The sequence below is a fragment of the Cheilinus undulatus genome, linkage group 4 (assembly GCF_018320785.1).
Source record: "Cheilinus undulatus linkage group 4, ASM1832078v1, whole genome shotgun sequence".
Lineage (NCBI taxonomy): Eukaryota > Metazoa > Chordata > Actinopteri > Labriformes > Labridae > Cheilinus > Cheilinus undulatus.
The window spans coordinates 35809917-35835665 of NC_054868.1; the positions used below are offsets into that span (position 1 = coordinate 35809917).

A 25749-nucleotide genomic window follows, 5' to 3' on the forward strand; every position below is an offset into this window, starting at 1 on the left:
TTCCAGTCTCTCTGGAACTTTTAGTCAAATTTTAGTTCATACTTGGTCCTACTTCGTTCTTGTACATCAGCAGAAAAAATACTACACTGTACGTTTTTGAAAGACTGACTCATTCATGACAGCCTTGTGTCAATTGTCTAACACACACTCAAAAAAAAAAAAAAAAAAAAAAAATATATATATATATATATATATATATGTGTGTGTGTGTGTTCTACGGTAAAATTGACCTGCCTTCTTAATATGCAGTAAAGTAAATGGAAACACACCATTTTGCGAGGTAAATAGTAAATTAATCTAAAGCTTGTTTTGCTGTGCAGTGGACATAATCGATACTGAACAGCGTGCAAGGTTGAACTTCATGCTCTTATTTTGAAGGCTATCATCAAACCGGAAGGGGAATGTCCATTGTGCTGACGGGTGATGATCTAGCTTGTAGCTATATAGCGTGAACCCCTCAACTTTGTCCAATTTTCAATTTTACAGCAGACAAGACAGGCGACATGGCTTCCGTAGCACCTATTAAGGTAAGGACCTTAATTTTATTACACTTCGGGAGTTTGAAAAAGCAGCGAGTTATGTCTTTGATTCGGAGAGAGAGAATCAATGGGACATTTTAGCTAGGTAATGTACGATCTTGACAGATGCTCAGCTGGGAGGAACCTAAAAGTGCGGGAAAGCCTTTAGCTTTACACATAGAAGTAGTGCCCTGCAGCCTGTTGGGAATATCTAAATTTTACACCAACACGTTAATTCTAACCACGGTGATTCTCAGTAAGTGAGGTGCTGTTTTAGTTGGTAATCAGCCATCTAGGTTGGTTTTGCACGTGGCCAGGTGAAGCGCAGCCTGGAGCTGTGACAGCTGAGGGGAGACTGTTAAATTTAGGAGGATGTTGTGTGAGAGTAAGTTAGATGGAGTTGCTCTTCTGATTATCAAAAGGCCTTTGTTGATTTTCAGCAGAACTAAAGAAAGTTTACGATCATTAATGCAAAATATAATTAGCTTGTATGACATTTACAATGCTGAAAGCAAAATAAGGATTAAAACCAAAACACACAAGCAAAGTAATTCACATGATGTTATGTTATAAGTAAATATTAAAGCTCAACAGGCTTCTACGAATGTGCCAGCATCTAGGAACTCCTTAAAATCAGAATTTTCCACAGAGGTTAGAATATTTTACCCCTTGTCATAAAATTCAAGTACTGTATGAAAGGAGAGTGAACAATAGACTCCCAGGTCTAAACTTTCACTATTTCCATCTCCCAGCATAGACTGGTCCATTTTTATGAAATCAATCTTTAAGTCATTGGTACTTAGTTTACAAATTACAGCATAACAGAGGTTGATGGGATATATTTTAAGGCATACTTACAGTCTTTCATGGGTAAAATCTGATATTAATGATATTACATACTGACATGTCATAATATAGCTAATTTATGTGCTGATACATGTTTGACCAGCATTTTAATGCTGCAGCTCTTCATGGATTCTGACTATTTAAAAATAATCAACATAATGTCAGTCATCTTGATGTATTATTAGGCGGCATTTTTTATTTGGGTTTTCATTGCATTTTAATTTTTGATAATTCAGGAGGTGTTACAAATATATCTACATATGTGTCTGTTAAATGCCATTAACAGACCTAGTTGTTAACTAAACCTGGTTGCGGCTAAAGTTTTACTATTTTTGCCTCAGAGCGCTACAGTAAACTGACTATAACTGACCGTAAACAGGAAAGCAAACAGAGTATCACTTGAGTATATTTGCTTATTTCAGTAAATTTACTTGCCTTTCTAACTGTCTTTAAACAAACATTATTTTTTAAACACAAACAGCCTAGAGGGAAATGACGCATCGGGTCTAGTAATTGGTAATAAACTGGTGACTGATATGCATGCACATTGTGAATAACCTTTTTTTGGCTAGTTTGTGTTTAATGAATGCCTCAATGCTGTATTTCAAACAAACAAGCACTGTGGCCTCATTATTCACTGGTTTTGTTGTGTACTCAGGATGTTTTCAAATGTTTGTCTAGATTGGAATCATCGGTGGTTCAGGCCTTGATGATCCAGATATCTTGGAAGGGCGGACTGAGCGCTATGTAGACACGCCATATGGAAAGGTGAGCTTTATTCTGTGGATTTGTGATAAAAGGATTTCTTTTTGTTGAACAAAAAAGTGTACACAATAAGCCTGAATGCATACTTTGCACTGAAATTATTCCTTAAAGTTGTGTTTTTAAGTCTAAATGAATGATTCTGCTGTTCTTAAACAGCCATCAGATGCTCTGATAATGGGGAAGATAAAAAATGTGGATTGTGTGCTCCTTGCAAGGTAAGAAAGTCTGATTCACTGTTTTCCAATATGAATGAACTTTGTTTTTCTTAGCACCATCTAGTGGAAACACCTCACACTTTTCATACACACTGTAAGCTGCAAAGTGGACTCCTTTGGGTTGCATGTAAAAAAACAACTAAAACTAACCTAAATGCTCTTTTCCCTCTTTTTAGGCATGGGAGACAACACACTATTATGCCGTCCAATGTGAACTACCAGGCCAACATCTGGGCACTGAAGGAGGAAGGGTGTACACATCTGTTGGTGACAACAGCTTGTGGCTCTCTCCGGGAGGAGATTCAGCCAGGAGACATTGTCATTATAGACCAGTTCATTGACAGGTGAGTGAGTACGAGCCTATGGATACTTACTTTTACTTTTTAGGTTTTGACTAAGCCCAGCAGCTGGTCCATGTTTTTTAAATGAAGTGTACCATAAAGGTAAATAAAAGAGAATGTAAGAAATGTAAAAATGGTTGTTGGCTGAGTATTATCTTGGTTTTAGCTGCTGCAATTGCTATCCAATCCATTAAAAACCAAGTTCATTATAAAGGAATAAAAAACAACAAAAGACAACCAAAGTGCTGCCATCAAAAATCTAAAGCATATTTAAGAAACACAACAAAATAAAACAAGTAAAAACTTGCAGTTGTACTGTGTGGGCGAGATGGAAAAAAAAACCTGTCTGCATAATATCATAATAAGGGGAAATTGTTACGATATGAAATGACAACAGGAAGTTTTTGCAGCTGGTTAGTAAACAGGATTCAAAAAAGACTGCATTTGCAAGTAGCACACATGTAGATTTATTCTCCTTACCGCACAAATTTTAGCAGAGACTGTCTGTCGGACCTAGCTGTTTTCATTCAAAACTAGAGCAGTTTGTTCAGTTCTGTTGAAGCATATTATTCCTCCATCACGGCTGGCCCCGATTGGTGATCACACGAGTCTGTTTGATTGAGAGAAATGACTTTTTTCCTTTCTAACGTTTCCATTTTAAAATGCAGAAAACAGTCCTAAAAACATCCAGACATGTAATGTACAGGGTCTTTTACACACTTTAATTCTGAAAGTCATGAGACAAACACTCTGAGACATTAGGCTTGTTCTTAAACATCATTTACAAGTGTTGATGCTACATGTGTATTGTATAAACATTCAAGCATTTTCCCACACATCTCACTGACTGGACTCAGGTTACTGTGCGGCTAGCATGTCATAACGGCTGAGTGTGAGAGGGAGCGTGCTTCAGCCATGTTATTTGACACATTTATCATTACCATCATGTTCAGTTTGATTTTTTTTGTAACCTCCACTGGTGGTTTGAGGCGCTCTCAAGTGTCATAGCTTAGAGAGTGTTCAAGTTTCTGACACTTTGACGTTCCACATTTGGAGAAAGTTGACACAGTTCCGGTGTCGGATCGTTTGGAGCTTCTGAGGAATATTTGTTACCAGCCGGGGCTCTTTCCTGTTCATCTCATGTGTCACTTGTCAGAATTACTTCCATCAGTAGCATCAGTTCTCATACGTTCAGTTTACCCAGCTAATACTTAAACCATATGTAAGTAGCTTTCAGTGAGAGCTCATCACATAACAAAATACCATGCTTGAGTTTACTCACTGTTAAGGACGGATATTTCACACAGTCTCACAATACAATGCGTATCCTGATACATGTTAAGTTGGGATTAAAACATGTCCTAAACATTTACTCAGTGCAAAGTGAGTGTGTGTGGTGATCCCCTTAAATGTGTTTAACTCTACAGGTGCAACCCATTACTGATTAAAGGCTCTTGACATGGTGATAGATCTGTCATCTGTGAAGAGACTGCTGCAAAGTGGCATGAGTTTTGACATATTTTGTAAGCTGTTTACAGTGTACATACAGTATATGGCTCTCTCTCTCTCTCTCTCTCTCTCTCTCGCTCTCTCGCTCTCTCTCTCTCTCTTTTATATCAACCAATGACAGCTTTCAGCAGAATGTGTCATACCCTAGCAACAGGGCTAACTCCGCCTTCTCACCAAGACAAAAGTCTGTCCTCTCCCTGCTCAAAGTAGCTCTGAGAATGTTCCTTAATCATTTTTGAGCTAGGACTCCTTGCCAGAATTTTTAAGCAAAGTTAGGAACTCTCTGAAAGGATTATCAGAATGTTTATGAATATGGGATGGTTATGTATTATTTAAATAAAATAATTTTACCTCAACAAAAAAATACTATTTTATAACAAATTGGAGCATAGATATACAGTGCCTATATAAACTATTCACTCCTTTTGGCTGGCTGTTTTACCCTTTTATTAAATTTTATCAATAATGGTCAATATGATTTGACTTTTCTGACTCTTTAATGTCAAAGAGAAAAACAATACCTTCAAATTAATGTCAATTATCCAAGAAAAAAAATCCAAAGAAGAAGTAAAATTTCCATGTCAGGATGAGCAAGCCTGATTGAAACCTTTCTACACAGACTCAGTGCTGTGATTGCAGCCAAAGGGGTATCTACCAAATTCTTACTTGAAGGGGTGAATATTCATGCAGTCTCTTATTTTACATCTTATTTTTTTATTCAATTGACATTACTTAGTAGAAATCTATTTAAACTTTGACATTTAAGAGGGTTTTTTGTCAAAAAGCCAAATTATATTGACCATGTTTGATTTATGAAATCAATAAGAGGATAAAACATCCAAGGGGGTGAATACTTTTTAAAGACCAAGATAAAAGAAATAAAGCATTCAGTGCTCAAAATGTCCTGTTGCAGCATCCCTAAACCACATAGGTCCATATATATTTGAAAAGAACTCTGCTTTTTACTGAACACATTTGCTATTATATTGTATTGATGCAAATTTAAATAGGGTGCATTTATATTTTTTTTAGTAATACAGTCTTCGGTGGGAGAATTGTACTGTCTTCGGTTAAATAAATACCAAAGTTACTCTTTTATCAAGTAGTAATTACTTTATTTGGAACCTGTTTGATTTCCATGGGATGGGGGTCACCACCTGTGGGTCCTGTGGAATCATTGCATCAAAACCTGTCAGTATCACTGCATAATAACAAACTCTGCAGCAAAACTCTTAGTGAGACTTTTAGCTCCTAGGTAGCTTAGTGCACCAGTTCCCTTTCAAATCTCGATCTCTGCAAAAAGACCTGCTGTTTAATTAGGATAGCCATTTTCTTACCAGTGGTTTGGCACACCGCTGGTTAATTTTCGACAAGTCTTCTACTGCCTCGACACAGTTATTTCAGTGTGTTCCTCTCTAAACTTTATACCCCTTGTGGCTGTGCCGGCCTGTGTTGGAGAATCTGATGATCTACCAGTATCAAACACAGACAAGATCTATTTATCAGAAATGAGGAAGCTATCTCTTAGGACTTGTTCAGACTTGTCCCACAGCATGTGACAGCGTGTTTCTAAAAGACCTCACGCTATTGATGCCACTTTTGTTATGTCACTTGTGCTGCTCCTAACCAAACACTTAGTTGCTATGTTGCTGTGGACTCAGCCAAGTTTTAAGCATCTGTGTGGCTCACACATGTGACAAGAGGTTTCAAGTTCTTCAAGTTGAACTCTTAGTTTAAAGGCTGCAGTTTGTATTTCCGTCTTTGTATTTTCACTCTAATTAGACGTGGTTGATGGAGGGTGACAAGCAGCCCATCAGGAATGACATAAAATTATTCACACTCATATAAACACCATTAGCAATGCCTTTGTGAACAGGCTGAAGTTACATTTCCTGCCTAAGGACACCTGTGCAGACTTGAGGTGTTGGGGATCAAACAGCAGATTTTTCTACAAGTCGGTTACCTAAGCCTCATTAGCCAAGAGGGCTAATTTTAGTCTTATATCTCATCAACCTAAATATTAAGCTGATCTGTATTTCACATCCTTACTAAGAACCACAACAATATATAATAGATGCACAAGGTCCTTTCCATAAACATTTTAACCTCAGGCCAGTGTGTTTATTTTTGAATTCATGTGTTTAAGTCACACCCACTGCTACAGTTCCTTTAAATTTAGAATGACCCAGAAAGGACCGTGAAGAGCTTGCTGACTTTGTAGCGCTGTCATAGGATGCAGGTTTGGGAAATTTATGCCCAAGTTAAAATGCTCAGCTCTAAAGGAAGGTGCTATTATTTTGAAATAGAGTCAACAAGAGGCAAATATGTTGAAGCCATTTGGTGTTTAGCAGAAACAAACCAGACAAACAAAAACAACCTACAGATGTATCTGCATAACATTATCATCAGCTGATATCAGCACCTTTGACAAACATTGGCCATCGACAAATAATGTGGCCATTAGCCCATATCAGTAGCAGAAGTTTATCTGTTCTGTGTTAGTAGTTTAGCATTGGTGGTTAGCACATCGAATAGCTGATTCTAAGAGTGACCTATAGGTTCTTTGCAGATGGCGCCATGCAGCAGTGCACTTGGGGGGTAAATGGTGATTTCTAGCTACCTTGTGGAGTGTTGCATAAAGGGGGGGGGGGGGGGTTGTATTGCAAGCAGTGAAATTGTGAACTAGAACTTTACTGTCCAGTCCTAATTCCTATCTTTTTGTCATGTATTAGGTGCCCTGGATAGGATTTTTCACAATAACAGAATTTAAACTTTTGAAATTCCACCAGTAAAAATCAGTACAAAGCAACCAATATTGGTTTCCAGTCCCTGGCAAGCAATACTGGGTAATTTGTTGTTTCTAATAGCTAAATAAATGCTGGCAAACTCTGACACACTCTACCATTTAGACAATGTGAAGGAGTTTCCCTTTCACTTTTGATGGGTACACTCCTCCCCTGTGCACGTCTCATGATGAATAGACACTTTTATAGTCATCAGTACTTCTCAGAACTACTTAACATTAAAATGACAGATTGTATCATATTGAAACAAGTGGTATCAGAATGATACCACTTAAATATTATATTCATTATTAAATTGTAACACTTTAGTAATGCTATGGCAAGCTTTTGTCTCAGCAACATTTAAACTTACAGAAAACTTTTTTAGGTTACATGTTTGGCTTCTCATTGATGCAAATATCTAATCAGCTATTCACATTGCAGCAACCAATGCAATCAGGCAGGTGGACATGGCCAAGACAATCTACTTAAGTTCAAACTGAACATCAGAATAGGGAGGTGACTTTGAATGTGTCTTGGTTGTTAGTGTCAGACAGGCTGATCTGATCATTTCAGAAACTGGTAATAACTGGGATTTTAATAATAATAATAATAATAATAATAATAATAATGATACATTTTATTTATAAAGCGCTTTTCATAAAACTCAAAGACACTGTACAATGCAGAAAAACAATGCAGAACACTTATAAAGGAACAACAAAAGTAGATAAAGCCCAAATAAACAGACAGACAAACACAAAAGACAATTTCATTCATTTTCCTTCACAACCATGTGTAATATTTACAGAATGGTCCAAAAAACAGAAAATATCCAGTGAGCAGCTGCCTTGTTGAAGGCAGAGGACAGAGAATGACCAGACTGATTCCAGCTGATAGAAAGGCAACAATAACTCCAGAACCACTTTTACAACCAAAATATGTAGAAGAACAACTCCGAATGCATAAAGTGTTAAACCTTGAAGCAGATGCTCCTGTAAGCTAAGAATAGGACAGGCTCACTAAAATGTGAGAATAGAAGGCTGATAAACATTGCCTTGTATGTTTGAACGGTCGAGTTAAGAATTTGGCATAAACAACATGAAAGCCTGCTACTGCACCAACAACCATGACACGTTCAGAGTCACTTAAATCCCATTTCTTCTCCTTTCTGATGCTCAGTTTGAACTTTAATAGATCATCTTGACCATGTCTGCATGACCTTATGCACTTTTTGCTGCCATCATGTGACTGGAGTTCTTTTTTTCTTCTCTTGGTTTTGTATGGCAGGATGATATGATTTCATTGAGTAAAATTGTTGTATTTTATTTATTTGTTCTTATGTTTGAGGTAAATAAAAAAATCAAATCAAATCAAGATATTTGTGTTAATAAACAAGGTGTACCTAATGAAGTGGTCATTCTAGTTTCATATCCAGAATAATTTCTGTCACATTTACAAAGTTGTTTTTTCTACTATGTTGGTTTAACATTTTAAAAGCTTGCGAGCTCTGATCTCATAGTTAGGCATAATAACTACTTTTTTCCTGTGGAAACACCCTAACACCCAAGTATTTAGCTGTTAAAGTAATTTTATATTATTTTATTACAAATAATGTATTTTTTGGAAAAGTCCATACAACAAAAACAGCTTCAAATTGCATTTAATGACATATCACCATCACATGTGCACTTTTTTTTTAAAAATTTGAAATCATGTTGAAGAAAACAGAAATACAGATTAATCCACCATGGGTTTACTGACATAATTGGACAGTGTACTGTATCTTTATGCAATTTTTGTAGGGTTTAAGATCTGACAACATATCTTCTGACATAACATTGAGTTTTGTCGGAGAAAAGTGCTAACGCTTAGTCATCTTTGACATATCTTTTCTGCATTGTAGGAATAACTTGAATGTTTTGTAATTAAAGGTTGTGGGAGTTCTTCTTTGCAACCATGTCTCCCAAATGAATTGGATCAGGACAACCGGCTTTCTGTGGATTAAATGGGCATTATCTTCTCCTCTAAACGTACTGCTGTTAGAGACCGTCAGCAGGGTGGAGCTGCAGCTGCTTCATACCTTTTCAGCATTAACTTATTCTTTCACTGCCAACATTATGCATAATAGAAAGGGTTGGGCATCATCTTTAAAGATCATTATTGTCTTTGGCAGCGACATTCATATTTTAAATGGCTGAGATAATTGTCTTATGAGTAAGAGTTCATGTTGAAAGTGATTCCTAGAGTTGCTTTATTTTCACAGTCAATGATAGAACATATTTCCCCTTGAAATGTTTTAATAAAAGTCAAGCTAAATGTTAGTGTTTGTTTGCATTAGCACAATTTGAGAAAATCAAATCAACATCACCATTATTCCAGTACACTTGGTAAAAGTTAATAGAATTAACAATAACATTGATCACTTTATTTTTCTGTTTTCCAGAACAACCAAGAGAGCTCAGACGCTTTACGATGGCCAACCCACCAGTCCTCCGGGAGTGTGTCACATCCCCATGGCTGAGCCTTTCTGCAACAGAACCAGAGAGGTGAGTCCTTAAAGTCCTGCACATTTACTCCAACATCATCAGCGTGACTTCATGTACATCTTGACCCTTTTCTCAATGGTTTCTTTAAATTTCCTTACTTCTGCTCCATTGTTCTTAAATTCCACTGCTCTCTTATTCCATTCGTGCCCCCTTACAATGAAATGAGCTTGCACGACCGGAATAGAGGTGTGAAGATGTTGATGAGGTGAAAAAGTGACACATTAGCTGCAGAGTTCACACAGCCTGTAGCCGCTTAACCACTGAGTCAGATAGCTGGCAGCCACACAACACAGCTGAACATTAAAGGGCTGAATTAGACTACCAAAACTAATTATGACTTAATAAAAGAAAATAATAAAAAAATAAAGGTCATCAACAAAATGTTGTCCATCATGTTATTTGAAATCACATTATGCCTGCCAGCATGCATAGCACATGTCCAACAGAGCACGTTGGTTTCATCCAATCCTTTTTTTTTTTCTTTAACGATTATTTTTTGCCATTTTGCTTTAATTTAACAGGACAGCTGTAGTTAGACATTAAATAATGGTAGAGAGAATGGGACTGGGAATCGATCTCAGGACAGGTGCATTGAGGACTTTAGCCTCTGCTCTATCAACTGAGTTACACCGTCGCCCTCATTCAGTCCTTTTAGAAAATGCTTCTTTTACAGAGGCTTAAAAAAACACAACAAGGACACTTTGCTTTTATCACAGGGGTACTGGGAGTGATTAGTCTTAGTGTTGTTTTATTACAGGGGTACTGGGAATAATTAGTCTCAGTGTTGTTTAAAAACTTTACTGGTACATTGGGTTCATGTTGACACAAAGACAGGTATTTTTTTAAAAATTTAGTTTTTCTCCCCTTTTTTTCAAAAATAATCCTGTCCACACAGGCTGTGTTACCAAAACATCCTCATCCACATGAAAATGCAAAAACACACATGCTGTAAGGAGCAGCGGTGATATTTTTGAGGATTTCTTGTCTTTCTATCAACAATTCCAGCTCACTCAGACACGATGTCCTTAATGTGAAAATATCCTCGCTGCTCCTTTACAAATGACCTTTTCATTTTCAAAGTTGTCCCACCTATCTGAACCGAGTCTCATCCAGAAGCACTGACATTTGCATTGCGGTTACTGTCTTGGGAGTAGTGCATGAAGCAGCCATGACCTCGTAGTCCATGCAGGCCCCTCTATTCATCAACATGGTGGGAAAGCGACTGTGCATGTGTGGGTAAGCTTGCAAAAAGTCCAGTCAGCAAAGCTTATACCCCCACAAGTGGTCACGCAAACAAAAGTGATAAACGTCACACACTGGGGACATAAAACAGAGGAGAAACCAGTGCACAGTTTGATTTTACAAGCCCTAATCTCCATCTTTCCCCATCTAAACTGTGAACGGGATTTCTAAGAAATTTGACCTTTTCTCAAGTTTTTTTATAATGGTAATTAAAGGGATATTTCTGCATTATTTTTAATGCCAAGGGATACCTAAATAACACATTAGGGCCAAACATTATTTGCCAGTGTTTATGTGCATTTTAGACAACAGGAGGAGTTTGCTTGCAAGAGCTGACCCAACCTTGGGTGCTTAAGGCTACTATTTTGCTGTGGTATTGACTTGGGTATTAGTATCATTGAATTTTTACCAGTGTCCTTTTAAAGTTAAAAAATCAGATATTTTGTCAACCACAGGTGAATGTTTTTAACAGTTTGTGTCATTGGATAATATATAGGATGTGATCAATTGATTATGAGGCTAAGACCTCTAATGTTTTTATTATTAAGTAGAGGTTGAGAATTAGTTGCTGATGTTTTTCAGTTCAGCAAAACGGCATTGCATCCAATCATTATACTATATTTTTAAAATAGAAGTAAACATTGTTACATGTAGCAGTTTATGTCTGTGGTGCGATGTATAAAGTCCCTGACGCTCTGTCCTGGTCCAGGTCTTGGTGGAGGTGGCCCGCAGTCTGGGGATCAAGTGCCATGTTAAAGGGACCATGCTGTCCATCGAGGGTCCTCGCTTCTCCTCGCGAGCGGAGAGCCTGATGTTTCGTCAGTGGGGCGCTGATGTCATCAATATGACAACCGTGCCGGAGGTGGTGCTCGCCAAGGAGGCCGGCCTGTGCTACGCAAGCATCGCCATGGCAACAGACTATGACTGTTGGAAGGAACACGAGGAGGCGGTGAGTGGGAGACTGGAGGCTGTCACAGCTGTTTTCGTGACTTTAGTGTCTCTCGGGCCCTTGTTTGTGTCTCATGAGTCAGTATGAACAAAAGGCTTCAGCTTTGTTTGTATACTGTGGGTGACATCACTTCATTTATTGTGTTTGCACATCCGATCAGCATCAGCGCCAAATTCACCTAAAACTTAACCATTACTTTCTTTTAGGTGTCTTAATTTGTCGAGTTAACAGTTTAAGAGTTGCATTTTTGACATTATCTTAGCATCGCCATAAATCTTTGAATAGAAGTTGTGAGCCCTTTTAACGTATAGCCATGATGCACCTTTTATTTATCCCATTAACTCCTCTACATATGGTACACAAATTCCTCTGGGATTACAGCTGCTTTATTTACCACATTCCTTCTAACAAGAAAGCCGATTATTATAAACTGTTCAAGCAGCATTTGCAGCCTACTTTATATTACCGTCTGCAAGTCTCATAGCAGGGTTCAGGAGCCTCTGCAGGAATAACACACATAACTAGTGGCCCAGTAAAATAACTTAAATGCACATTTTTAATCTGCATATGCCAAAGTTTGTGTGAACAGGCTGCATAATGAATTTAATTTTCCTAGTCATTGCAATATATGCATGACTAACCAAAGCCTGCCTGGATCACAATAAAAACTGTAACGTATCACGCACTCTGACCATGGATTTAAGCCTTAGTTTTGGTTTCTGTTCAGTTAAATTGCTTTCAGTTTTGTGTTGGGACACTGAGGCTGGCTTTTAAATGACGGAGGAAGGAGAGGAGAGGACAGTATAGTTGATAACACTGAAAAAGAGGAGAACAAAACTTGTAATTTAAAGTATTTTGGATCCAGGAAAGAGGATGTTATATAAAAATAGCGATGTGTGTAAACAGCTGAACAGCAGAAAGACACACGGACTGTTCGAGCATAATAAAACCATTATGGTGTAATTAGATCACTTCTTCCTGTGTTATTGCCAAGCTTAATGTGATTGTGGCACAGCAAGACTGAAAATCTGCTTACTATGAATGAAACATTGCACTTTGTATCATTGTATCGAATATCATTACTAGTACTTATGTTGTTCAGCACAGAGCTCACAATCTGGTATTTGTGATTAATTCCTTTTTCATCATTCATATCACTTCACAGTAGTTTCTTTTTCACTTCCCTCTCTTCGAATGTAAGATTTTACCAGTTGTGCTTTTATTGATGGAGCTGGTTACTGTAAACCACAGTGCTCAGTCTCTTCCTTTAGCAGGAAACTTAATATTATGGTGAATTAGGCCCTCACATTCATTCCGACCATGCTTGTGTTTGATCACACTCATTTTGATAAAGAAAAGTGAAATGTGAGTCACAGTCAGTGGCTACTAGGGAAATACATTTCTCTTTTTGCTTTATAAAACAAACAAAACACATATTTATGTACATGTTTGTGGGGATAATTAACCTGAGATATACAAACTTTTTGGTGTTGTCTCGGAAAAAAAAAAGTTGTTTTGGGTAAAGCTCAGTCTCAATCCTGTCTCACAGGCGTCCACCTTATATAAAATAACTTCTCCTTTCTTTCATATTTTTTTTGTCGAGTACTTGCATTATCTCTAATATTTTCTAACAGTTTTCAAAGTGAGAGAATTTCTTAATTTTAAAGTTGTAACAGGGCGTGTCTTGCCACGACAGCCACAGTGATAGAGTCACAGTGACAGACATGAAATGTTTCCTGCAGACGTAGAAACACTGCACGGTGCATGAAAGTGTGTCACATAAGGACGCTCGAGCTGCCACTGGAAGCTACTGATATGTTGCTGTATCTCATTCATGTTTTATGGAAGTTTACTTGTGATGAACAACAATTTCTCTGCAGTTGGCTGCACATTCAGGTAGAAACACAATGCACACCACCATGACTTGCTTGTTAATTTGAACAAAACTGCATCCCAAGGTGTTATAACTAAACGGTAGGGGTGTAACTGTATATGTGACAGTTTGGGGATCACAATTCAGTGCATGTAGTCACATGACAAGTATGTCTCAGTGGAGAAAAAAGGCATCACTCAGAAAGTAAATACTGTCACACATTCGAGGTGTCAGTAACTGTTTGCCACTACTGAACAACAAATGAAGAAGACATGGCAGCAGACACAACCCTCTCAGCTTCTTTGCGCTGGATTCAAAAGCAGATAAGTTTTAAGACATTAAAAATGCTAATACATTTTAAAGGCAATGCAGGGGTATGGAGAAGTAAAGACCACCATTTAAAAGTGTGTATTTTAGTGCTCTGCTAAGGCCTCTTTACAATGCATAGGCTGTTTTTACATGAGCTACTCTAGGATCCTTCACTGACATACACAAGTTGGGATTTTTCAGGAGTAACCACTGCACTGGCTGTGTAACAGTGTCAGAACAATTCGTGATTAAAAATGGGATGATTTTCTCTAAATTTGGCATATTCAAAATAGCCATTTTACATTGTATCTCTAATTTTATGTCAGAGAATAGTTAGATATATATTTCTGGGTTTTTTATTATTTTGTCTTTTTTTCCTCTCTTTATTTCTTGTTTTTAATACACCACAGGCAGGACTAACGATCTCAGAGAGGTCTAAATGACAGTAGATGGAACAAACTTTAAGCTGCACTATGATCAGTTAAAAGTAATAAATTTTCTACCTAGAAATGTAAGTCCGGGACTTTTTCTTTAAATATTTTCTTTACAGTAAACCAAACTTGTGCCAAGACCTCAGTGAACCATTACACCCTTACTAAACTGTAAACCATTTGTCATGGATGAATTTCACACAATGAAGGAGAAAAGCTGTTAAAAATGGCCTACTAACACTGCCTGCAATCCCAGGATGCTTTGTGAGTAACTTACAAATCAAGAAAGCTCAGCTTTTCTCCCGCATTTTGTGAAGTTTATTCTCAAAACCTAGGCTGTGGTTTACTGTTTGTTTGATAAACCTATTGGACAGTTTTCATTGAACAGTCCTCAATTCAATATGTGAATAAAGCAAAGAAGGTGGGCAGAGCTTAGCAGTGTGTCTGTACTCATCACCTTTTGTTATTGTTTTGATTGAGAGCCCTTGACTGCAGAATTTTCATACTATGCTTTTAGATAATGGAATGGGACAAGAAGAGTAATTTCTTCATATTGAAATATTTTAATTTAAATTAGTACATCTCTAAAATGTAACTTTCATAAGAAAAAATGTATAAATTCTGTTGGCCAGATGTTGTTTATTTTAACTTGAGTTGGTTAGAGGTTTTTACCATCTGTACTCTGTGTGCAGACTTGAGTATCTGTGGCTTCTTAATGCTTCCGAGTGACCTCAGGCAGACACTGTTGATAGAGCAGTTGATGAACTGTGTGGGCGAATTTTGGCATATTTGTCAATGATCCAGCCCGACTCACTACTCAACTTCCGAGTTCCTGCAGCTGACCTCTTCCCCCTCCTGTTGCAGAACACCCGCCACATCCTTCCGCCTCCCCCTCCACTCCCACCCAGTCTAATACTACCTCCTGCCCCCCCCTTCAGTCAATTTGCCTGCCAGCCTCCGGTGGAAGCCCTGCCAGAGGAGGTTGAGTCACACTGAGTCATCAGCTTCACTGTCTTTATCCCAGCAAACAGCAAAAAAACATTAGCATTCACCAAGCCTTAAAGAGAGGGAAAACAAAGCAGTGAAGGTAACAGGAAGTAAATATGTGCACAGGAGGGAGATAATGGTGCAGTTTATTCTACGGTTCACATCTGTTTCATTATTTTTGTTTTTCATAATCCCATGCAGGTTGAGTATTTTATTTTATCTTCAACTTTTGACAGAGTCGTCACTTTTACAACGGGTGATCATGCTTTTGTTTCCCACTTTAGATAGGATTTTATTTTCACTCCTGGTGTTGTTGTGTCAGTCCTGTTTAGTGTGGTTATTGCCTGTACCATAAACATGTCAGGTGAAACCGCTCGGGACTTTGTGCAATATTGATACGACACAGTGACTCACTGGAGCTCACAGCTGGCTGCTAGAAAAACAATTTCTAACTTACAGCACACATTTAGTTCATAATACTTTCAGTAGAACCAGATCAGACTGTTGTCAACAACTGACTGGAACTTTCTTTAACATTCACACAGTATTATGTGGCATTTAAGGAGTTTGATTATAATTTAAACCCAGCTAAATGCATTCAGTGATAATGTTATGCCATTACTTGTTAAAACATATTGTCAGAGTTAAAATTATGCATAAAAAGCTATTTAAATGAGGTTAAGTCTTATATCAGTGACTTAATTTTGCATTATAAAGGTTTCTGATTGTTTTTTCATGTTGTCTTGTAACACATTTTTGTTATACCTTGATTTTTACTGATAGTCAATATATATTTTTTTATTCATGCCATTATTTTGATCTATGATGGATCATCTTGACTTTATTTAAAGGGGTATTAATTGCAGGAAATTACAGTCTTTTAAAAGTCTTGGCTTGCAATGCAGTAATACAATGCAAATATTCATGAAATAAATGCAACATGACCAGTTAAATCGGTGAACAAGGTTCGTGCAGTGCCTCAGACTATTTAGACCTTGCATTAACATCCGCTTATGATCTAATAAAAAGAGGTCAGCACTCACGTATGAGCGTTTACTAGAGCTGAGCGAATCTGGAATGAACTGACATTGCTATGTTTTTTCTTTCTGTGACATATATCTTATTTTTAAAAATTAAACTAGGAAATACAGTGTTTGATGTGCATTACTTACATTTCCAATCAGACATTTGAATTTTTTTACCTAATGGATCTTTGAGGCATTTTTGGATTTCAAACATAAACCGCTTCCTCTTCACACACCGGATCCAGCCCTCCGGCAGTAACTGACACGCAAAGAGGAGGAGGGAAAAGTGGAGAAAGCAAAGGAGGAGGACACATTTTTTCTTAAACTTTAAAAATGAACTTCTTGTTGTGTTACTTTAACTTCAACAACCATTCCTAATGATGTTCAAAGTAACAATTATTCTTAGAGCTGGGAGATATAGTCTCAATTAAATATCAAACTTTTTTTCTGCTCTTTGTGGTAGCAGTATTATTATGGGTACTACAAAATTAACACATTTAAATGAATATAAAGGAGTTACTGGCCCCTCCTCCCCCTAAAACAACTTGCAATGTGATACATGCACAAGAACACAGAAAATGTTTTTATAAGTGTCTGTGTTCTTTGTAGGTAAAACTGTGAGTCTTATTTGTCTACTGCTGAGGTGTGTTAAGCTGCTACTTAAAACACTACATATTCTGATCCTGTTGTTCAAAATAAAAACAAACTAACAACTACAGGCTTTTATTGTGAAGAGCTTTTCAGATAAAACTTGTTCATCTTTGATTTCACTTAGCTGTAGCAGAGGAACAACCATGTTCACAGCTGCTTCTCTGACCTCATTTAAAGCCACAACTCACACCTTTGAATCATCATGAACTTAATACAAGCAAGTAATCAGTTAAAACACACCTTAGGATGTATAAGCTGTAATGATATGATTCACTGTAGCACTGGGCTCAAGCCAATCCAAGCCTATCCATTTTAGCTAAGAGCAAGCACGCTGTCTTTATGTTGCTGATATTATAAACATCAAACTTGGAGAGGGAATACACCTTTACCTTATTACTGTACTGCACCTTAATTAAACCGACACAAGCAGCTGATGTTGGGTTTGGTCTCCTACGCTTTTAAAATCATTAAAGATTTTAAAATCATGTGTGACCAGCCTCAGACCTGAAGAGAGAGATTTTTCATCTTTTAATCCTCTAACTCACACATTAGATCAGTGGTTCCCAGCCTTTTTCCTTAAAGCCCCCCCTACTGGTATAGAAGAAAAGCTAGAAAATAAATAAAGGGGATACGTTAATTTTAAAGAAAAACCTTCATATTCTCAAGTTAAAAAATAAGTTAATTCATGGGGAAGAGAAAATAATCTTTAAAAGTCAGAAATTTACATGAAACAAAAACAAACAAAAAAATTCACATTATTAAGTCAAAAAGTTGAAAGCCAACAACAGTTTTTGGTTATGGTTTTGGATTTTTTCTTTAAATTTATGATGCTAACAATGCTTTTTTTAGTTTCTTACATTATAATGTACTACTTTTAAACTCAAAAATTCTGACTTTGTTTTCTTGTAAATATACAACTACAATTTCAACCTTTTTTTTTGCTCAGAAATGAACTCTACCCTTTAGCATGGCCTTCATAAACAGTCATACATTATGTTTCTAATCATGATTTTTCAATATTTGCACATTTAATTTTGACAATATTTGAAAACAGACCAGGCAGGTCTTAAGTGCCCCCCATAGGGGTGCCTGAACCCCTGTTTGGGAACCACTGCATTAAACGACTCTGCCTGTGTTCCTTACAGTGAAGATTCCTTGCAGTAAGGAGTCTCCACATGACACACCTACAGCTGCAAATTAAACAATCATTTGTACTTCCATGTCAATAACAGTTCTTATATGCCGTCATATCATTTACAAGCCCCAGGATGGTGCTGTTGATAGTGGGAACACACTCACTTAGGATGTGCCTTGCATAAATGAACGTCTGCCCAGGTCGTCACGCTGGTGTATCTGTGACGGCAGCAGTGTTACCTGCAGACTGTACATTTTTACATGCAGGGACTCACAGACTCTGCATGCACAATGCTGAGTTCTCTAACTGATGAGGATGTCAGATGGATTTTTATGTTAGATTGGTGATGTGATTGGAATATGCACACATTGCAGTTGCATTGGTAAACATTAGATCATTCAGCCCTAGTGTTTACACTCTGCACCAGAATTCCCTCCTGCCTTACATGCGAGTTATTATGATAAACGTTTAAACCCACAGTGAGGCAGCATTGCTATCCCAGTAGAGGTAGTAGTTCTTAATGCTGCTGAGGATTAACACTCTGTGTTCACACCTACCATAGCACCTAACACCTAGCACTCTGAGTTCATACCACACCAACAGATGTGTTATTAGATCACTCAGGACAGATGTTAGTGCAAAGTGTAAACAGTCCTGCTACAGACTTAACATGGAAATTGGGCTGAGCCCCCAACCACTCACTCTGATATCTCTCCCCTCATACATGTCTGTTGGTCATCCTGCAGGATCAATAAAGTAAATAAAAAATAACAGGGAAAGTGTTCTGGAGTTCTGGATAACGTCTTCCTCACACAATTCAGTCAATTCAAAAATAACCCCAGATTTCTGATTTACAGTGTGTATGTTGTTTCCAGCATCAGTAATAATACATGTTAATCTTCATATTTGGGAACAACAAAGTGATTATGACAGTTAGAGGATGTGATTCTTATCACCCAGCGGCTGTTTTTTCTCTTCCCTTGTCCCAGGTCTGTGTTGACAATGTACTAAAGACGATGAAAGAGAACGCCAACAAAGCCAGCAGTATCCTGCTCACTGCAATACCTCAGATCAGTCAGATGGACTGGGCTCAGACAATGAAGACCTTGAAAGTAAGTCATCAACTTTACGATGATTCATTTCCATGCAGCAGGTCATGGAGGAGTTATGAAAGACGGTTTGTTTACCTTTAAAGCGTCTAATCTCTGCAGATCTCATTTATAATCTCTCTATCTCACTGAAAAGCCTCTTAAAACGAGGTTCAAAAGAAAAACTTGACAAACTGTGGAGGGAAATATTTCAATTCACTACCTGTTTATGACAGTTATTGATACTGAGCAGCCTCAGGTGCCACAAGTGAGCAGAGGCGGCTACTTTCATGTGAGGGGAAAATCAGACTCTCATTGTCCTGTGTTTCCTTTACAGTGATACAATTTTTTTCATTTGGCTGGTTTGAAGGAAGAATGTTCTTGCATGTAGATTTTTAAACTTTTAAATTATTACATTCATTAAAATCAATTTATGTTGTAAACATACATCAAAAGTAAAGAATAGTGCATCTGTATGCTATTAACCACCCCTCATCAAACCTGCTTTAACTCAAGTGCATCCTTCTCGTGTATTTGTTTCAGGGCCTTTAAATGGCCTTAAGGCTGAGTAAAAAGTTAAACTTCCATACAGAAATTATTTTTTAATTTTGTTATACATGCTTTTACTTTGAAATGGTTAACAGGGGTGGGACGAACTCTAGCAGTATTAAAATAGCACAACATGTTTCACCGAGGTGAAAACTGTCTTGCAGGATAACTATGCCACAGAGATGCAGAGCAGCAGCTACTATGACATAATAAAATGCAACATTAGAAATAACAAAGATCACAAAGATGATCCTGACACTTTAAAATAGTTGGTGTGGCAGCTGGTGAAGAAATGGAGCTGATCCATGACCCATTCAGATCACTGCTCCCATCCCCTCCTTCTCTCCCACGCACCCTACTCGGGGCTGCACATGATCTGCTGATGGAGGTATGAAATAATGCTGCTGCTTAATAAAGTTAGAGTAGATTACAATGTTTATTTAGTTTGTGAATGCATGCAGGCTCTCACGCAGAGACTGCTCCTAGATTTGCTGTTTGTTACTGTTTAACTTTGATTCAGTCGCTGCTTCGATGTGTCTCGTTCTCATCTCACCATGTGCTTCAGTCACTAATCTAACAGCTAACGGCTGCAAATTCAGTCAGAAACTTCACATAAAGTGCATTCAGAAAGTATTCAGACTTCCTTCCCTTTTTTCAACTTTATTATTTTGCAGCGTGACGCTACAGTGGAAAATATTCATTTTAATTCTTATTAATCTACATTTAGTACCCCATAATGACAAAGTGAAAACAGAATTTTAGAAAATTTTGCAAATCCTTCCTTGACGTCGTTTTGTTTTTGTTTTTTTTTTTGCTCTGATATGCCTTGTCAGCTGTGAGGCCTTTTACAGAGGTGTGTGCCTTTCCAAATCATGCCCAATAAATTTAATTTAACAAAGGTGGACAAAAGTCAAGGTGAAACATCTCAGCAAAGACTGAGAGAAAAAGGAAACACCTGAGTTAAATTTTAAGTGTTGTTGTAAAGGGTTGAATACTTATGTCCTTGTGATATTTCAGCTTTTTTTTTTTTTTTTTTTTTTTAATAAATTTGCCAACATGTCGGAAACTGTTTTCACTTTGTCGTTATGGATTATTGAGTGTAAATTAATGAGAATAACATTTTTTTTTCCGACTGTAACATCAGGCTACAACGTAACAAAACAATAGAAGTGAAAGGTGTCTGAATATTTTACACTGTATGAAACACAATGTGCTATTGTAGTGCAGTGGTAAACTCAACAAAACAAACTCTGTTTGAGCCCCATCGTGTGCCTTGTTCGCTCTAAAAAGTAGAGTCATAACCCCTGGTAATGCACCTTGTTTGTTGTCTCAAGCAGGCAGAGCAGACAGACACAGAGAAAGTGAAAAAAAGGAGCAGCCTCCAAACAATAAACTCCTTAAGGTGCATGACAAAGATGACTTACTATAAAACAAGACCTCAGCACTAAAAGTACAATGCTGTGCCTTGCCTAAATAAAACTACCTAAAAGGACATTTTTGATGCTGACGTCTCGTTTTCTAGAGCAGACAGACAAGCCAATACTAACACATATGCATTAACACCTATGCTCCTTCGTGTTACATGTCTAATATCGTCAAAGCTTTAAAAAAAACACAAAAAAATATTTCTGTAAATGACAGCAAACGTGCTATTGACACAAAGATTTATCTTGAGTGTCTGAAATGGATGTCTATATAAGGGGGTGAGAAATAGTGTAATTGTAATGATGCGTCATTTTGTATTTCAGTCTGTTGTTAAAAGTTTTTAAGTGCTGTCAAAATAAAATGAGGGTTCTGGTTCATCTAAATGCTTCTATTATTGTTATAATTGTGGCAATGAGTGCAATAGTAAATTAAAGATGTGGCACATGATTAAAATGCATGGAGATTTGATTTGAAGTGCTGATAAAATGCACAGATTGAGTTAGAGTTAGGAAAAATGAACTCTGTGTAACCAGTGAAATTTCAGTGGATTAAAAGAAAAAAATTCTACTCCTGTATTTTGTTACCAGGATTAAAAATAGTGTAACATTTCACCTCTTGAGTGTAGTTTCGTCACACCTCTAGTAAATTTCAAAGCCCCTTAATGGTTACATGTTATTTTGGTAATGATGACAGCCAAGATAATTTATTCAGCATTTTCAAAAGTATCCTTTTTTCCATAATTCAATCAGTCAGAAAGGGTGAAAATTTTCAGAAATTTTGGATTTTAATTTCTAAATGAGAAAGAAGGGCTGGCTGATTTGGCCCAAAATCAAATCTGTTTTTTTTTTTTTTTACACCAGAGCCAATTTACCATTTCAATTAATTTTCTTTTTTGCTTAAAAAATAAAAAAGGAATAAATGGAACAAAATGATGATATTAAAAAAAGAAACTACACAAATTAAATTTCCTCTTCTACTTTCTATGTTATAAATAACATTTTCCTCTATTTTATCAAAAATATAATACAAGGATAAACTAAATCATCCTTTAGAGGTTAAATTTTGGAGGGCAGTTATTTACATTGACCTCCAGGATCTGAAAATTTTTATCTGCTTAAGAAACTCACTGTCAATATCTTTGTAACCTACATAAGTAAAAAAGCCCATCAAAAGAATATTTATTATTTTTGTATTTGTTGGCTTATATGTATTAAATTACCTATGACCTCTTAGTGTCTGAGGAAAACTTTGCCATGTGAACTAAAAGTTCATTTAATTATAATTCTGCAAGATTAAAAGTGAGGGCTATGATTAGTTATATAAATATATTTGGTTTCTTCTAAATGTGTAAAAAAAGATGTACCTTTTTTTTTTTTTTTACAGGGGTCACCAGAACTAACAAAAGTTTCTGACAGTTGTTTTAACTTTTGGTATTATGGCTGTGAATTTCAAGCAAAAATCTTCATTTTCAATTTTTAAAATCCTGTTTTTCCAAATGTCCAAGTTATGGAGAAAATTGATAAATCACCCAGCCCCAGGAGAAAGTGGCGGCCCCAGATTTAGACCAGCTGAGAACAACACGGATGTGATCTTAGAGTTGTTGTATATTTGTGACTCACACATTAAACACCAGCTGTTTTGTTCCTTCTGTTACAGTCAATGGCACAATCTTCAGTAATGTTACCAAAACACTAAGCGTGCAGAAAACAGTGAAGTGCATCCAAGACACCTCCGGCACCGACACGGACTGCAGACTCAACTTTGACTCTTCACTGAACTTCAAGAAAGTGCCTCACATAAGTAATGCATGTCCTCTGCCATTAGCCAAATGTCAGTTTCCTTTTTCAAAACCCAAAGTACCCAAGCCACCACCCTCTTCCTCCAGAGTCACAAGTCGATCTATTTCTCTTGAACAGTTTCCACTAATGCGAGCTGTGTTTCACTACCGGTGCAAAAACATTTCATAAAATCCACGACAACTTTGAGCCTTTTTGAAATTATTCCCTGATCATTTTCTGGGGAAAACACATTTATATATTTGTGGTTCTAGTGTTTCAGAATATAAATTTGTTGCCTGTGAACCACTGGTGTCTTTATAGCTGTTGAAGCCGTGTACAAGTATAATCAAGGCTTTATTGATGTAGCACATGAAAAGTTAATGCCTTAGTCACATCTGATATTTCACATTAGGACTGAACATAATTATTGAGTTTAGCAAGTAAGTGCTTGTTAAATTCCATCTGAAACACCTTTTTTAAAATTCAGTTATAAAATCTCTTTGATAGCTAATGTATGCAACACCAAAACCCAATAATTTTGATTTGCTTCCCAGGATGATAAAATATGTTTAAAGGAAGAAAAATCTCTGTTATTTATTGGACATCACTGTAAACGCAGACAGTTAACTAGCTATTATCAGCTTATTTAACAGTATTGCATACTTTTGAAAAACATACCTGTATCCCACTATTTATTTACTGAAAAATACTGGGAAAAAGACATTTTTACAAACCTTTGAAATTGATAAATTACAGCAGTTACAGACCACCTATCAGCCACATAACTGGACCTAATTACACTTCTGAGAATGTGAAAGTATTGTAATTCTGCTTGGTTTCCTTGTCTGAACATAAAAACATCATGCTGCAAAAATCTTTCAATAAAAACAATGGAATTCAGTCATGCTTTAAGTTTTTTGGTTTTAAACATATATTTACATGTTTTATTCTTTACAGTGGAGATTTTGAGTTAACTGCAAATATTCACTCCCATATGCAGATAAATGAAGAGGACATCCACTTCTTGGTGCCAAAAAGGCTGCAGTGCAAAATACAAGAATAAAAGGGGAAAAGCAGAAAGCAAAGAAAGGGACAGTTTTCATCGCTCTTTTTTAAAGGTGAGGATTAGAATATCTAGTCCTGTTGAATAAGTGTAGAAAATGAATCCAGCCATTTATTTCCCCCAGTTCAGCTTTTAGCACAGTATTAGCCGGTGAGAGGAAAATAGGTTTGCAGGGTTAATTTTTAAAATATCATGTACATGTGTACACAGTACCCATGCATTTATCTGTGGGCTTATTTCAAAAAGGCAAAAACAGACGAGTATTTTGATGCCTTTTCTAAGATTTCTCTATTTTAGAGAATGTAAGGCAGGGTTCCCACAGATCCTCCAGTAGGATTGCACATTTCCGTCTCAAAGGTCAAAAAAATAAATGCAAATTTGAATCTTAAGACCATAAAAAGTCTTTGAAAGTTTGATTTTCACCAGTGAAAGGGCTTCAGTTTTAGGCTTATCCCATCTTTGTTTTCTGGCCCACTTTATCTGATTTGAATCATTTTTCCTCCACATTGTTGCAGAAATATTCTCCACAATTCAGTCCTTGATGTTCTAGATTTCCTGGGGGAGGACCCCAGACCCCTCTCTGATTTTATCTGGCTCACTGATTCAATCAACACCATACTATTGTGATACTCTAATCCAGTTCTCTGAATAACTCTAACTAAATAATAATAGCATCTCTGATAACCAGGTTATCCACTTCCTAGCTGCTCACCCTTATTTTATCTAGGGCTGGGAATTTAATCAAACTAAGATTAAGAAAGCTGTAGTTTTCAAATCGCAGGAGGTGCAATATTTCTTTCACCTGAAATGTGTCAAAACAACAGCTTTAACCTTTTTGCAGCAGAGATGCTATGCCCAACACATCAGTGTCATTTTTTTAGAATAGTTTACAAAAAAAATCATACCTTCCTAATTTTTGTATGTTTTTCTTAATGAGAATGACCAAAATCAATCCCTTCAGCACAACTTATATTTTCAATGTTTAATATTAGTTAAAATAATTACAATTAAACATGTTTACAAAATTGCTCAGCCCTAGTTTAATGTACCTATTATTGTGTTGATTATATAGAATGATTGATGCCTGTGTTTCCTGGGAAGTATTGGCAGATGAGGAACTTAAAAAATCCCATATTAAATCACAATTTTAGGGGGGAAAATCTCCCTGACAAAAATGTTATTTGGCTTTTTAATAGTTAAACAACTCAGCACGTCTGCAAAAATGTGTTATGATAAACCTCACCATATGAAAAACAGATAGATTTGCCTGGAATCATCAAAGTTGGGTATTTACAACCAATGCCATAACATTTGACATTTCACAAGCAGTTCGTTAAATCAGAAAATTAAGCTCTGGTCTGGTGTACCAAGAAAAGCTCATGCCATTCATTTCTCAAAATGAATGCAAAACCTACTTTCCTAATCCTCGTGAGTATTTGTACAAATCCTACTTTCTCATTGAAAATCAAGCAGCTCAGTAATACTGTCTGTAACACAAAAATGCTTTTTATGAGAGCATGTTTGTACTCACCTCCCAGTAAATCAACCTAACAGGGTTTATGAATTAAAGTGTGTTTCCTGTGAAAGTAAAAAACGAAGAGTGATTGCATCAGCCTTGATATTTTAACTGTGTAGTCACTGTGAGATGGACGAGTAAGAACGGAGGCCTGTCTTACCACACATTCAGTGTTTAAAAAAAAAAAAACATTTCCTTTCTA

General features: G+C 36.8%; 1 protein-coding gene across 1 annotated transcript; it reads left to right on the top strand.

Moving 5' to 3' along the window:
- The first annotated feature begins 392 nt into the window (after nucleotides 1-392).
- Nucleotides 393-23868, top strand: LOC121508500 (methylthioadenosine phosphorylase). The gene is made up of 8 exons (XM_041785407.1): nucleotides 393-527; nucleotides 2046-2132; nucleotides 2286-2344; nucleotides 2521-2688; nucleotides 9424-9526; nucleotides 11478-11717; nucleotides 19118-19240; nucleotides 22847-23868. Exons 1-8 carry the CDS (start codon nucleotides 504-506, stop codon nucleotides 22883-22885), a joined length of 843 nt encoding a protein of 280 aa, XP_041641341.1. The 5' UTR covers nucleotides 393-503; the 3' UTR covers nucleotides 22886-23868.
- Nucleotides 23869-25749: the final 1881 nt, after the last annotated feature.